This window comes from Phragmites australis, chromosome 8 (genome assembly GCF_958298935.1).
Source record: "Phragmites australis chromosome 8, lpPhrAust1.1, whole genome shotgun sequence".
Taxonomy (NCBI): Eukaryota; Viridiplantae; Streptophyta; class Magnoliopsida; order Poales; family Poaceae; genus Phragmites; species Phragmites australis.
In genome coordinates this window covers 37,876,734-37,891,804 of record NC_084928.1, presented here as the reverse complement: position 1 = coordinate 37,891,804, position 15,071 = coordinate 37,876,734, and the positions used below count along the sequence as shown (strand labels likewise).

Genomic DNA, 15,071 nt, shown 5'->3' with positions numbered 1-15,071 from the left:
TTGGTGGCAGAATACCAACACGAATTGCAGCAGTGAACACATGGCTCCCTGTTGATTAACATGGGCTTAACCACAATCTTAGGTTTAACTAAATGGTAAGGTGTCAAAAAGAAATTTTGCTTGGCAAACGGTTCTCAATTTAATAGCTGCCACAGTGTTAGATAACTTCCTTTTCCGGGGTAGGGGGAACTGTTATATTATACTTCCTTAATCATGTGACATGTCCATTGATTTATATGGCAACATACAACCATATAGTGTACTGTTTTGCCTTTTCCTATCGGTAAGCGAGAAACCAAGTTGAAATATGCCTTAGTTTATATGTGATGAGTGATTGACAAGGTTGTCGATTTGGTTTGTCGAGTTTTGGATTGCTTGAGCTTGATTTGAGCATTTTGACAAACTGGAGTTGGAGTTAGAGAAATGTGTTTGCTTGTCTCATAGTATGCATGTGACGGATGCAACTTGGCGGCCGACAACAGGTGATTAGGGCTAAGTGGGTGCTTGGTTCTGGATGATCAAGGAGGCCGGACGAAGTTAAGGGTGATTCTAGCTGTACACATGAAGGTCAAGCAAAGCATGAAACAGAGCATGAAGACGATGTGCTGACAAAGTCTAGCGAAAGGGATGCCGATGCAAGTAACAAGGTGGCCCGAGGGATCGGGAGTGGGAGAGACTTACTGACGGTCAGAATCGCAAGACGGAGTACACGTGTCGATATCAGAGTGCTTGCTTAAGGTGTAAGCAAGTGGCGAGTCACGCTTTGAGAGCGTGCGGAGGGTTTCGTAGTTTAGCCTCAAAACCGTGGGAGGACTGGAGGAGTACGTGGCACCATCGTGAAGTTTGCGTCGAGGCAAAGCTAAATTATGAAGGTGTCACGGCCGTCCGGCGAATGGAAAAGAAAATAGACCAAAATGTCTTCGGTTGCAGGTAGGAGTGTACTAAAAAAATGGTATTTTGGAAAAAAGTTAGGAAACTTAGGGGTCAAGTTTCCTAGATCTATAAATAGAGAGGTAGAGCTATGGGAGGGTTTGAACTAGCCACTTGAGCCTATTGTGTCACTCATTTTAGAGCCTAGTGCTAGTTTTTTAGAGGAGAGAAAGGATAAGTATTTAGCCTATATATTAGATGAGAGTTTTGAGTGAAAAATCTTTATAATCCGTCTAAAATAAGGTTGACCTCTTTGAGTAATGAAGTTTATGTTTTTGCATATATTTGAATTCCCCTTCTTCTAGCTTCTCTCTATTAGTTATCTTACAAATTTGCAAGTTTTCGGTGTTTCATTATGATTTTTGTTTTGATTTTTGGACTGAATTTTCAGCACATTGTGAAGTCATTCTTCTTGTTGCTAGAGGCATAAAAATCACATACGAGTGTATACTCATGAGTTTTGAACTCTCTTGCCTCTATATCATCAACTTGAAGAATTTCTTCAATCGGTGACCTTATCTTTGATTTGTGAATCTTTCTTCTTAACTTCTAAACTTTGTGTGAGGATGAGTTATAAATTGGTTTGCTGTGGAACCTTGTGTTCGATTCTTACCATAAGACCCACCTTTGATTGAATCTTTAAGTTTGATTTTTGAGTTTTTTGAGTTTCTGTTCTGTTCTAGCCGGATCTTCCGGGTTGAGCTCTATATTTTCGTTATGTTTCTGCGTTTTGTGTTATGCTTTGTTCGTGAGATGTGTTGGATGATAAAATCGAAGAAAATCATCTATTTCAAAAGAAATTTTTTAAAACGACTATTTACTCCTCTCTGATTGTCATTCTCATTCCTATAGTAAACATAACCTGTAAGTAACCCATCCTACTTTAATTGCCAGGATTAGTGTGATCACGGGTCACACCGTATTCATTCCTTGGTCAGAATCAGAACATGATCAGTTAACTGCTGCTGACAACATGCCTGATAACTTGTCATCTGCTAATTGTCTTGTCATTCTCACCACGAGAACCGAGCTTTCTGTTGCGAAATTGCAGTGAAATGGAGGATAACTGTGTTCTAAATCACTTGTTGGTCAGTACTTGTACAAAAGTAGTAGCTAATTGTGATTTTATTACATATCCACTCTCTATCCAATTGGGTACAAGACACATTCAGATGCAGGCACAAGAAAATATGCAGTAGATATATATATATGTATTACCATTTCACCTCCTCTTCTTGTGTAAGAGAATGGTTACCATTACTTTAAAAAATGCAACTCGTGAGGACGACAACTTAGGAAAATATCACTTGTCAGTTACTACTGGTACAAAAAGTAGTAGCTTTTTGGTTGTCAGGAGTAGCTTACACAACCAACTGGGCACAGCACAAGGTACACATATCCAGATGTAGACTCAAGAAATATATATTGCAGATGATATTTGTACCTTCTTCATAAACAAATATTTTCAATTTATACATATGCGCAGTATGGCACATATACACATATATACATATGCGTCACTACCTATGGTTATATTGCTCTCGACAACGCAAACAGCTAGCTATGTTTCACGTGCTTGTTGAATTCTGGATGTTCTCATGTTGATTGAATTTTTTATCCTTACCAACAAAATAAATACAACTACTTAGCTACATGGAAATGATATGAATAATTCAGATAACATTTCTTATTCTTGGCCAATAATCTTTTGCTGTCTAGTCGAGTGACCTAGCTGGCATTCATGCTGCACCTCTGAATATTTGCTTGTTGTGGCCACTTGTAAATGCAGCATGCAAGTTAAGTGTTGTATATATCACAAGCTACCAGAGTATATTAAGGACATGTACACGTTTTTTGCAGGTGGCTGGATCATCACATGCAGGCTGATCACTCAGCTGAAGGCAGGCTCAACAATGACATCTCTGGTGATGACATGTGCACCGACGACAACGGTTTCAATGACCACAATGGTGACAAAAACAGCTTCAATGACTATGACCGTGGCAACCATGGTTTCAATGATGACGACCATGACAACCATGGATTCGGTGATGACGACCGTGACAACTATGGCTTCGGTGACTATGACCGTGACAACCATAGCTTCGGTGACTATAATCGTGACAACCATGGCTTCGGTGACTATGACGATGACAAACTAACTGGCAGTTGATCGGCATGTTGTGATTTGTACTTCTTTTGGTCTATTTTGGTTGGAACATAGTCTGATGCGAGGCTAACCTTTTGCTAATTGGTAGTGATTTATGTATATTTTGGCATGCATTGCAATGTTGCCTTATGCATGTAGTGCAGACTATTAGGAATGATGGATTATTATCGTCTCTAGCTAATATGCACAAATGGACTTGTAATGGACCTCTGGATGTTTAAAACTGCTACCTATGTGGGTGCAAGAATTTTTTTTAATCTGATTTGCATATGGCTGCTAGAATTTTTGTAATCCGATTTGCATGTGGCTGCCAACGTGGGATCCCATATTTGTGTTGCCATGAAATGTGCTTTCCTGACCATAGTGCATATATTTTCTTGCCAGGTTTTAACACTCCTGAATTGCATTAACCTGATGGTGTCTTTCATCGGCAAAATAATTATTAAACTGATGGTGTGGTACCGTCAGTAAAATACCTATTAACCAGACAGTTGTAACCCTCACGAAAACACATTAATGTGTTGGTTGACAGCCGTTGGGAAAATAATCTCTGTCGCTCTGCAGACCTAACGACACCCAAATTGTCCTGGTGGTTTCCGTCAGGAAATGAGAAATGTTTCCTTGGCGGTTGGCTACCAAGAAAATTTTGTTTCCTTGTTGTTCTATTCCTGAGGGTGTTTTCTTGGTGGTGCATCGCCAATAAAAATTTCCTTGATGGTTTTCCTTATTTCCTTGGTGGTTTTGGACCCTCACGAAAATTCTTGAATGTGGTAGTGAATTGTAATTTGTTTCTTAACGCAAACTTTGTCACAAACAATTTATTATTTATATGAAATTATGTGTGTATATATGTGTATATATCAGTATGGAATTTGAAATAACTAATAGTGACCTGACTACATATAAATAATAATTTGTGGATTGTGTTTTCTCGGCCTGGCAACGACAAGCTGGGTTCGATAATAAGAAGCCTTCCACAAGCTAAGCTTATCGACAGCAAATTAAGGTTATGTTTGGCACAGTTTATTACAGCTTATGTTTCTCAGAAGCTATAAGCTGAAATAAATAGATTAGTTTATTACTGACTTTTGAAAAACTGAAAAGCGCTTCTGATGAAATGAACTAAAAACTAATAAACTAGCTGAGGGTCTATTTGTTTGGATTTCTGCTTTTGGGTTTTTTTGAAAAGCTGTGCTTTTGACTTTTCTGAAAAGTTGCTTTTGAAAATAGGTTGTTGGCTTCTACAACAATTTTTTGGCTTATCGCCACATAGCTTCTCAGAAAAGCGTCTCTCAGCGAGGTTCTCAGCTTTAGTTTATTTTTCTCAAAAGTATATTTCTACCTTCTTGTCACGTCCTAAAACCGTAATCATGTAATTAAGCATAATTATGCATCATAAGTATCATGTTTAATCATAAGCATTCGTTGAGTGCTTGTTAGTTTCATATGTTGGCTTAACTTTTTTTTGCTAAGTGTTTTTTTGAAAATACTCGACGTTAGAGTTTTATTTTAGTTCTGCATAGGCGTTTGGGTGAGTCCAATTTAAATTGAGTTCATCTCATTTTGTAATAATCCTTAGGATTTTTAGAGCACTAGAACACATCGCTTGGATTAATTAAATGGGGAGAGAAAGAAATGAGTTTCAGCTGAAATAAACATGTGACTCTAATACGTGGGACCCACCTAGCTGGCCCCACCACCTCACCTCTCTCTCCCAATTGTAGCAGCCCTTTTTCCCCTCCCACCCATGCTCCCCCTCGCTCCCTCATTCTCACTCTCACTCTCCCACCAAAAACAGCAAGAGCAGAGCTACTCTCCTCCCTCTCTCAAGCTCTCTCCTCCTCCACCCAGATCCCTCTCTCAAGAAGGCAAATCAAGGTATGCATGTGTCGCCCTGGTGTTCCCCACCTCTCTATCTTCCCATACATCTAAGAAATTCATTCATGCATGAAGGATTGAAGGATTGACAAACCATTTTTGTCACCTCTCTCTTTTCTGAAAATTTCAGCACTTGGGTCTCTCTTCTCCAAGCCAGTTCCTTCGATTTCTCCCTCAACCGACGGTCACGAACCTTGAAAAGGACCTTGGGTAAGTTTACTAGGTTCCCATGGTGAGAATGCCCGGATGGATTTGATAGTATTCGAGTTTTTGCAGCTGCGTTCTTGAAGTGGCGAAACGACGTTGTGTTCTTGAAGTTTTGGAGCCAATAGAAGGATTTTGGAGGGGATATAACATGTTAATCGTGTTTATTGGTAGGTAGATGAAGTTTAGAATCTATGCATTAGTGTTTTTACATATTTAGGTGGCTTAAATTTCGATATGCAAGTCCAATCGGTCGAAAAATCATAAAAAAAAATCAGCCTTTTTTAGAGCTACCTGGAGTATCCGGGTCACACCCGGAGGGTCCAGGTGATCCTAGCAAGAAAAACCCGAGGACCCCCACCCAGAGAGTCACCCGAAGACTCCGAAACCTGAAGTGTCCGGATACAACCCGGAGTATCCAGATTTACTGTTCATCAAAGATTTTCTTGTTTCTCTACTTTGCTGATAGCTTTAAAAATTCATAATAAACTATCTGTATCTTCAAAAATTATGAAACTAATTTTGTTGGTTTCATAATAACATGATATACCTATTAAAATATCCCCATCAATGAAATAATTAATTAAATTTCTGAGTTAAATTAATTAGGTTAAGACTTCATTAATTCATCGTTAATTCTTTACAAGTCTAAAATTAGGGAGACCAATTTTGCTAGTCTTCTTATGACTTGTTCTAACTAGGAAAAATGTTTTCATGCATTATCAAGCATATTTTATGGTATTTCATCATATGCTTATTGCGATGCATTCTTTTCTTTAGTGATCGTCGAACCGTAGAGTAGCGGGTTGTTGCGAGTATGTTTTGTGGTTGGTCTAGATTTGAAGAAGAGAAGCAAGCCAAGCAACTAAACATATTGCATCCTTTTTTCAAATTGAATGGAGTCTCAACTGATAAATTATGCTTTATGTATGTTTGCATGTTTAGCGAGTCGATGTCGGGTCATATGGGTAGAACCTATATTGTTGCATTACCTCTATCTTAATTTGTTGATGACCCCTTTTCCTTGTAACCTAGGATGATATTATCAATATCTAACTACAACGGTTAATCAAAATGCTTAGCAATACTTAGGTCATCGGTAGAAGTTGCTATTGTTCACATTTATAATTATGATGTCGGGTTGGATGAGATGTGAGAATGAGGCGAGATGCGGGCAGTGAAGCATCTAGGTCCCTAATTCGTTTTTTGGTAATTAATGACAATATATATTTTGTGGACTAACATGCTTAAATGAGTTATGAAAATGTTAGTCACAAAGGTGTTACGGGGCTAGAAGTTACATGAGTGGAAAACATGAAGAATGGCTAGGCTCAAGGCAAAGGTATAATTGTAGGGTATTTTTTTTTACCGGTCAACGGAGATTAGAGAAGAAAAATTAACCGAATTGATAGGATAAGTGCCGTACTATTAAGAGGGGTTGATGTGTGTTTACTTAAGATTTCTGTGATACCAAATTGCTCAAACTTGCATTTCATATAGAGGTGAAAATCATAATTTGAAAAGTCCGTCGAAAAGACTGCATTTGGGTGCTCCTGTGTGCTGGCAGTCTGACCATGCCAGGCGGCGGTCTGGCCGCTGTATAATGAATCAGGGTAGTCTTTCCCTTTGAGAGTGGCGGTTTGACCGGCCCTTCAGGTGGTCTGACCGCTGTATAAATTCTTCTCAAAACTATGAGTAAATCTAAGTCTCGATCTGACCGAGAGCTGTGCCAGTCTGACCAAGAATCACACAGAGAGTTTTGGGTCATACGGTCTGACCGTAGGGTCCGTCGGTCTGACCGCCAAGGCTGTGCCAGTCTGACCGAGAAGGAAGGCGGTCTAACCGCCAGGCTATGTCAGAATTAATTTTGACCGTTGTCTGTAGCCGTTGTACAGGGGCGATCTGATCGCCACTTGCGCAGAGTTGTCAGAACGGTAGTAACGGTTAGATTTTGGGTGGAAGGGTATAAATAAAGGCATGGCTGGTTCATTAAATGCATCTCTTGACTCTATCACATAAATACAACACTTTGAGATCTAGCCCTTCACTCTCCCTCTCCATTAACTCGGTGGTTGCATCTTTGAGAAGTTGAGAGCAACTAGTGCAAAATTTCAAAGAGTCTGAGCAATTTGGCACTTGTGATCCTTCAAGCAAGCATCATCAACTTATTACTTTTGGAGGTTTTCACCTCCTAGATGGCTTGGAGGTTGTGGCATCGTCGAGCCCTTCAAGGAAGACTGTGAAGGAGCCGCGGTGGTGATTGTGAGAGGTTTGAGCACGCCTTGCCGATGTGGTAAAGTGCTTCACTAGTGAAATCGAGGTTTTAAGTAGCTCTTGTTCATTTCTGGCTTAAGGTCAAGTTGCTCGAATGAGCCCTTTCTTGTGTGATAATTGAATACTTGATAGAAAAGTGGTTTAAAGCTTGAACTCACCTCAACGTGGATTAAGGATGATTAGCAAATCACCGATACCACGGAAAAACAATCTATTGTGTCATCTTTGAGCTATTTACCTTATCATTGAGTTATTTACTTTCATGCAATTTACTTCAAGTAATTTATCTTCCTAGATTATAAATTGTTGCATGTCACCCTAGGTTTGCAAACCTCAACTTAGCTCTTAGTTGTTCTACTTATTGCTCTAGTGATCCTTAGTTTGTTTTCAGTATTTTTCTTGATCACTTAGTAATTAGTTTTTAAAACTACCTATTCACCCCCCTCTAGTCGATATCCTTGATCCTACAAGTGGTATCAAAGCTTAGAACTGCTTTTGTTGCGGATTTAACCACCCCGGAGTAGGATTATAGCTAGTGACGCTCATGTCAATATGGGGAAAGCTCCGTTCTTTGAGGGGTCAAACTACGCCTATTGGAAGGGTAGAATGATCGTGTATCTTAAAGCTATGGGCGGTAAGTTTTGGGATATTGTGGATAAAGATTATGTTATTCTTGATCCCATTAATCTTACCGATGTTGATAAGGAATATTCTCTTGCTAATGCTCAAGCTATGAATGTTCTTTATAGTGCTTTAGATCTTAATGAGTTCAATCGCATTTGCAAGCTTGAGACCGCTCATGAAATATGGAAAAGGATTAAAGGGATTCATGAAGGTTCAACAATGGTTAAGGATGCTAAGCTTTTTGTTTACAAAGGGCAACTTGAGAAATTTTATATGTTGCCAAACAAAAGTATTGAAGAAATGTTCAATCGTTTGAACAATATAATAAATGAACTCAAGGGGCTTGGCATGGATATTTCTGATGTTGATTTTTCTCATAAGTTTCTTAAAACTTTACCTAATAAATATGGTACTATTGTGACTTTGCTTGTGAATTCCAATTTGAAGGAGACAACTCCAATACAAATCTTGAGTGAAATTCTCACTCATGACATTTTCAAGAAGTCGCAAGAGAATCTTCATGATGATGCTAGTGATGCCAAGAAGAAGAATGTTGCATTTAAGGCTCAAGCATCAAAAGGCAAAGATGATCATAAAGAGAGTGATGATGATGATGAGGATGATGTAGAGACGGCTCTCTTTGTGAGAAAATTTAAGAAATTTATGAAGAAGAAGAGATATCAAAGTGGATATAGTAAGAAGGGACAATCTTCAAAAGGAAATACATTCAAAGAAAAAAGATGCTTTGAATGTGGCGAAAAAGGCCATATTGCCACAAACTGCAAAAACAAGGAAGAAAAACATTCCAAGAAGAAGAAGGAGAGTGAAGGTAACAAATTTTTCAAGAAGTACAACAAGAAGAAGAAAGATGGTCAAGTATGCTATGTTGAGTGGGATTCGGATGTAAGCTCAAGCTCCGACTCCGATGATAAGAAGCCATCTCAAAAGGGTCTTGCCGGTGTTGCCATTAAAGAAGCACATTCACTCTTCTCCATACCTCATTGTGTTATGGCAAAGGGTGACTCCAAGGTATTAAATGATGAAGATGAATATTTATATGATGATCTAGTTGAGCTAATAAATGGTTTTGATGATTTCATGAGACAAAAAGAGTAAAGTTTAAGGAAGTGAAAAAGAGACACACTTCTCTTCAAGATTCCTATGAGGAGCTAAAGACGGCTTGTGAGGGTCTAAAAGAAACTCATGAGATGCTTAAGGAAGCTCATGACTCTCTTATTGCTCATGAAACCAACAAATCAAAAGTAGATATGAGTATATCATGCAATATTCTTGATAATGTATCTACTTTATCTCATATGAGTTCTTCTACCTTGCATAATGATGTGTTTACTTCACCTACTGATGTATCTTGCAATAATGTCTTGATTATTGATAAAAATATCATGCTAAAAGAAAAGGTTAAAAAGCTAACAAATGATCTTGCAAGATGCTATATTGGAGAGTCTAAAATTAGACAAGTTTTGGATAGTAAAAGATTCTCCATCAAGAAAGAAGGCCTTGGGTATGTTCCAAGAAGGGTAAGAAGGCATTCATTCATCACAAAACTACTTTTGTGAAAGGTAGCGGTTATTGTATGAGGTGCAAGAAAACCGGGCATGTTGAGAAGGATTGTAAAAATATTAAGGATAATTCATATGCATCTTTTGATTTATGCTATATCCTTAAGATATGCTCTAATGGTAACATTAAAGCTAGATTTATTGGCACTCCTATAATTGGTACTAAAAAATGCTATTTGGGTGCCTAAAATCAAGTTTGGGTACCTAAAAGAGCTTAACTTTGTTTTGTAATTAAACTATAAGTTCAGTGGGAGACATTGTGTGCTAGATAGTGGATGCACTCAACACATGACCAGAAATCAAAGGATGTTCACTTCTATGAGCAATGATGGATTGGAATATGACAAAATCTCATTTGGAGACAATAACAAAGGAAAGGTAAAAGGATTAGATAAAATTGCTATCTCAAATGATTTCCTATCTTAAATGTCTTACTAGTTAAATCCTTAAATTTCAATTTACTATCCGTTGCTCAATTATGTGATCTTGATCTTACATGCATTTTTTCTCCAAATGATGTGATCATATCTAGCATAAAGGACAATAGTGTTATTTTCAAAAGCTTTAGATATGGTAATCTTTATCTAGTTGATTTTTCTTCTATTGATGCAAGCCTTAGCACATGCTTGTTCACAAAGACATCAAAAGGATGGCTTTGGCATAGAAAGCTTGGTCATGTTGGTATGAATTAACTAAATTATTTGTTAAAGCATGATCTTGTAGTTGGATTGAAAGATGTGAAATTTGAGAAGGACAAGCTATGTAGTGCTTGTCAAGCCAGAAAGCAAGTGGAAAATTCACATCCATACAAAAGCTCCGTGGCAACTCAAGACCTTTGGAATTATTACACATGTATTTATTTAGCCCTACTCCATTTTCTTGATCTTGTTTCATCTTTGAGCTATTTACCTTATTATTGAGTTATTTACTTTCATGCAATTTACTTCAAATAATTTATCTTCCTAGATTATAAATTGTTGCATGTCACCTTAGGTTTGCAAACCTCAACTTAGCTCTTAGTTGTTCTACTTATTGCTCTAGTGATCCTTAGTTTGTTTTCAGTAGTTTTCTTGATCGCTTAGCAATTAGTTTTTAAAATTGCCTATTCACCCCCCCTCTAGTCGGTATCCTTGATCCTACAGACGGTGCTAGGGATAGGTCGGGAGAGAAGCCCGGATGCTATAGACCGCTTGCATCGTTTAAGCACCGTCCGTCGGTGTCGTTGGCTTTAGCACTTTTTCGCGCTCACCACGTACCCGAATATGGGACAGATAAGCCAAGTACCGTAAGTCACCACGTGCATTTGACTCATGCGCCCAGGTGTAGAGGCTCTTGAGATTTGCCAGTAAGACGTTATACGCATGGGGTCTAGGTGGCCTCCACATGCATCGGACATGGGGACAAAGGTTCGGGGTGGGTACGTGAAAGGTCGAGGCGTGAATCATCGCTTGCAACCGACGGGTTGTATGGAGGGTGGTCTCGTGTCATGTGGGTCCAGGAGTACTCCCTTACAGGGTGTAAAACCAATTCGAATTACCGCGCTCTCGGTTATGAGCAAGCTTTTGTCCATCCACATCGGTCGTAGATTTACAAATGTGAGATTTTTGGTATGGAGGGTATGTTGGGTATGGTTGGTGATGATCCTTGGTTACATGAGATGGATCATTTTACATTTATGTGCAGGTTGCTGTTTACAGGGTAGATTGGATATGTGTTTTGGTTAAGTATAAGTGCTCACACATAGATGTTAAGTTGCTTACGCATATGAATATTTACTTAACATTGTAGTCTTTTCTTGCTAATAACTCAATGCATAACCCTTAGAGTCGGGCTATTTATACGTGTCCTATATGGTTTAAATCTTGCAAGTACCTTTGTACTCACGCTGCTCTTTCAGGTTGGCAGGTGAGGAAAGATTAGCTTCTGGCTACTTCATGTTCGCCGGTGCTGGTGGCAGGCAAGAGTAGTGTCGTCTACTCGTGTGGCGAGGTTTGGGTGAAGCCTAAGGGCATATGGCTCCACCAGTCTCTTTGTTATTGTTAGGTTTTAATTCTTTCGCTACGTAGTTTTATCTCTTTTGATGTAAATTGTTGTAAATGGTTTGATGCTTAAGAACGTATAATATAATGTTAATTATTCGCTTTTTATTAAGTTTGGTTGTGATTTCTTATGTTGGAAAGGCATGTATTTCTATCTTGGGCACAAAACACGTACCGTGATTACTGGGATAGTATTCTGGTTAATCGTTGAAGTCGTAATTAAGTAAATAATCGGCTTAATGATTAATTAGAATACTATTTTGACGATTCCTCATATTTCTCCAGAAGCCACTTCTCGAGAACCTCATTTGTTCTGGCTTTAGGTAGCAGCATAAGCAAAACTAGAAGTAGGAAACAAACACTTTAGGTAGCAGCATAAGCAAAACTAGAAGTAGGAAACAAACAGAATCTGAAAGTGACTTTTTTGAAAAACCGGTGTGCTGAGAATTTAAAAATTATAAACCATACACAGCTTTTAAAAAATACTTTTAAAAAAACTCATAAATTTCAACAGTATCGAACAGAATCTAAATCAAGCTAGCTAATTAATTCGATAACCTAAGTAGTACAACGGAACCATTATGGAGTAGGAGTACTATTCAACTGCTAGTACTGCAAATCACTATATCCACCGCATTCCATTGATTCGCACATGTGAATGAATTCAATGCATGCATTTTATTAATTGGTGAAGCTAGGCACGAATTGAACGATGAATGAGTGAATGCAGCTGGGAACGTGCGTGCATGAATGGCCGGCCGGGTACTCTGTAGCTAGGGGATCGAAGAGGCATGTCATGTGCAATTCATGGAGCCAGCATATGCATATGCAGCAGCACTGCTCATCTCTAAATTTAGTGCACGGACTATTGAAGCCATGTGCATGTACTGCATGCTATATTCATTCACCGAGCCACCACGATCCAGTGTCACATAGAGTACTCTCTTTGATCTAGTTATAAATATAGTTTATTTTAGACTTACACCTATGTAAGAATTAAAAAAACGAATTAAATAGCTTTGTTGTCTTTCATCTATATTATATTGAAAAAGATGACTTATTTATTTATGAGAATTATTAAGTAAGGGCAAAGAAGAAAAGAGAAAAAGAAGTTTAGGATCACTAACCTGCCTAGCTAAGCTAGGGATACATACATGCATTCATTTTGTTAAGAGTTAACTTCTCTTTTCCCAGCTAGGATAAGGATATGAAATTTGCTAGTAACAGGTGCGCGCGCGCACGTACGTACACCTGTCGACGTCGGCCTCCTATTGATCGATCGATCTATGGATCGATAATAGTTGAGCGTCCATATTTATATCCAATCCATCAGTCAGCTATATAGCAGCACACGTTGTGGTCGAGTTCACAAAGAAGAAACTACAGAGCGATCTCGACATGACGATAATGGCATTGGCATCATCACTCTTGTCGGTGAAGCTTTGCTTCTGCAGCAGCAGCAGCAAGAAGACAACGAGCACGATGTTGTTGCTCAAGAAGCGCTCTTCATCCTCACGCCTCCTCGGTCGCAGCCGGACCACGGCAGCGACGGCAACCGCAACCGCAACCGCCTTTTGTGATAAGCAGCAGAAAGTGGAGGCGATGCGGCTCCTGGCTGAGGACGGTTGGGTGGAGGAGCACCTGCTGCCGCTTCTCACCCCCGTGGAGGACGCGTGGCAGCCCGCCGACCTGCTGCCCTCCTTCGCTGTCTCTGCCGAGGAGCAGCGTGGCCAGGTGGCCGAGCTCCAGTCCCGCGCGGCCGGCGTGCCCGACGAGCTCCTGGTCTGCCTTGTGGGCAACATGATCACGGAGGAGGGCCTGCCCACGTATATGAGCATGGGCAACCGTGTGGAGGGTGGCCGCGACGCCACCGGCTGCAATGACCACGACTGGGCTCGCTGGTTGCGCGGCTGGACCGCCGAGGAGAACCGCCACGGCGACCTGCTCAACCGCTACCTGTACCTGTGCGGCCGCGTGGACATGCGGCAGGTAGAGAGGACGGTGCACCACCTCCTCCGCCGCGGCATGCGCATGCTGGAGCCCACCTGCCCCTACCACAGCCTCATCTACGGCGCCTTCCAGGAGCGCGCCACCTTCGTCTCCCACGCCCGCACCGCCAAGCGGGCCGCCCTCCACGGCGACGCGTGCCTCGCCAAGATCTGCGGCGTAATCTCCGCCGACGAGAAGCGCCACGAGGCCGCCTACACGAGGGCCTCCGCCAGGGTCTTCGAGGCCGACCCGGACGGCATGGTGCGGGCGCTCGCGGCCGTGATGCACGCCAAGATCACCATGCCGGGCGAGCTCATGACCGACGGCCGCGACGAGCACCTCTTCGATCACTTTTCAGCGGTGGCGCAGCGCGCGGGGGTGTACACGGTGGCAGACTACGGCGACATGGTGGAGCACTTCGTGCGCAGGTGGGGAGTGGCGGAGCTCGGCGGGGACCTGTCCGGCGAGGGGCGGCGCGCGCAGGACTACGTGTGCGGGCTGTCGCGCAAGATCCGCAGGATGGAGTCGTTGGCCCACGACCGTGCAGCCCAAAAGGAGCCCGAGTCCGTAAGCTTCAGCTGGGTGTTCGACAGGCCCGTCCGCCTTCAGTAATTTGGGCCCTCATTAAGCATGGGAGTCAGGGAGTGTGTGTGTCTCTCTCCCTCCATCTATCATCACCTTATTAGTATCTAATTACTACTGCACTTGATTTACCAACATAGCAATGTTAAAGGCATGGATGTCCCGGAAGCCCAAACCACCATCTTTCTTCGATTTCATCAGTTTTTTCCAACTCAACCAATGTACTTTGTTCTCCTTCTCTTGTTGACCACCCGAATCTACAGATCATGCGGCTGATTTGATCACATAGCTCTTTGGTAAGATCAAAGATCAAAACATGCCATAGCATCGATGGGTATCGCTTGGGCGACTGCTTCGATTAAAATTTCTTTGCTAGCCCTCGATAAGAGTTTCTCCTTCCATCCTTGGATCCTTTGCCAGATTCTATATATCCTTTATATATGCAAAAGTTTTAACCTTCGATTTATCCACATGTGCTGGCAGACCAAGATATTTTTCATTGAGGGTATCCTTTGCAATCTGCGCCTATTACAGCAACCAAACTAGCTCCTTGTGTGCGCGAGTTCTAAAGGCAAAATATTTCAATGGGGTATCTCGCTCTTACTAAAAGTGCATCTAGCTCTTATATGTGGTTTTAGTAATTAATGATAATACCTATGGACTAACAATGGTGTTGAGTTTGTTAGTAGGTTGTTCCATAGGTAATGCATTGAGAGATATGCATGAGCTATAAGTAAATAGGGAGATTAAAAATGCATCAAGATAAATGGGCTCTAGGTTATTTCATAGGAGATGCATAAG

General features: G+C 40.9%; 1 protein-coding gene across 1 annotated transcript; it reads left to right on the top strand.

Moving 5' to 3' along the window:
- The first annotated feature begins 12,962 nt into the window (after nt 1–12,962).
- On the top strand, nt 12,963–14,803 carry LOC133926044 (acyl-[acyl-carrier-protein] desaturase 4, chloroplastic-like). The gene has a single exon (XM_062371778.1). It carries the CDS (start codon nt 13,098–13,100, stop codon nt 14,298–14,300), a length of 1,203 nt encoding a protein of 400 aa, XP_062227762.1. The 5' UTR covers nt 12,963–13,097; the 3' UTR covers nt 14,301–14,803.
- The last annotated feature ends 268 nt before the right edge of the window (nt 14,804–15,071 follow it).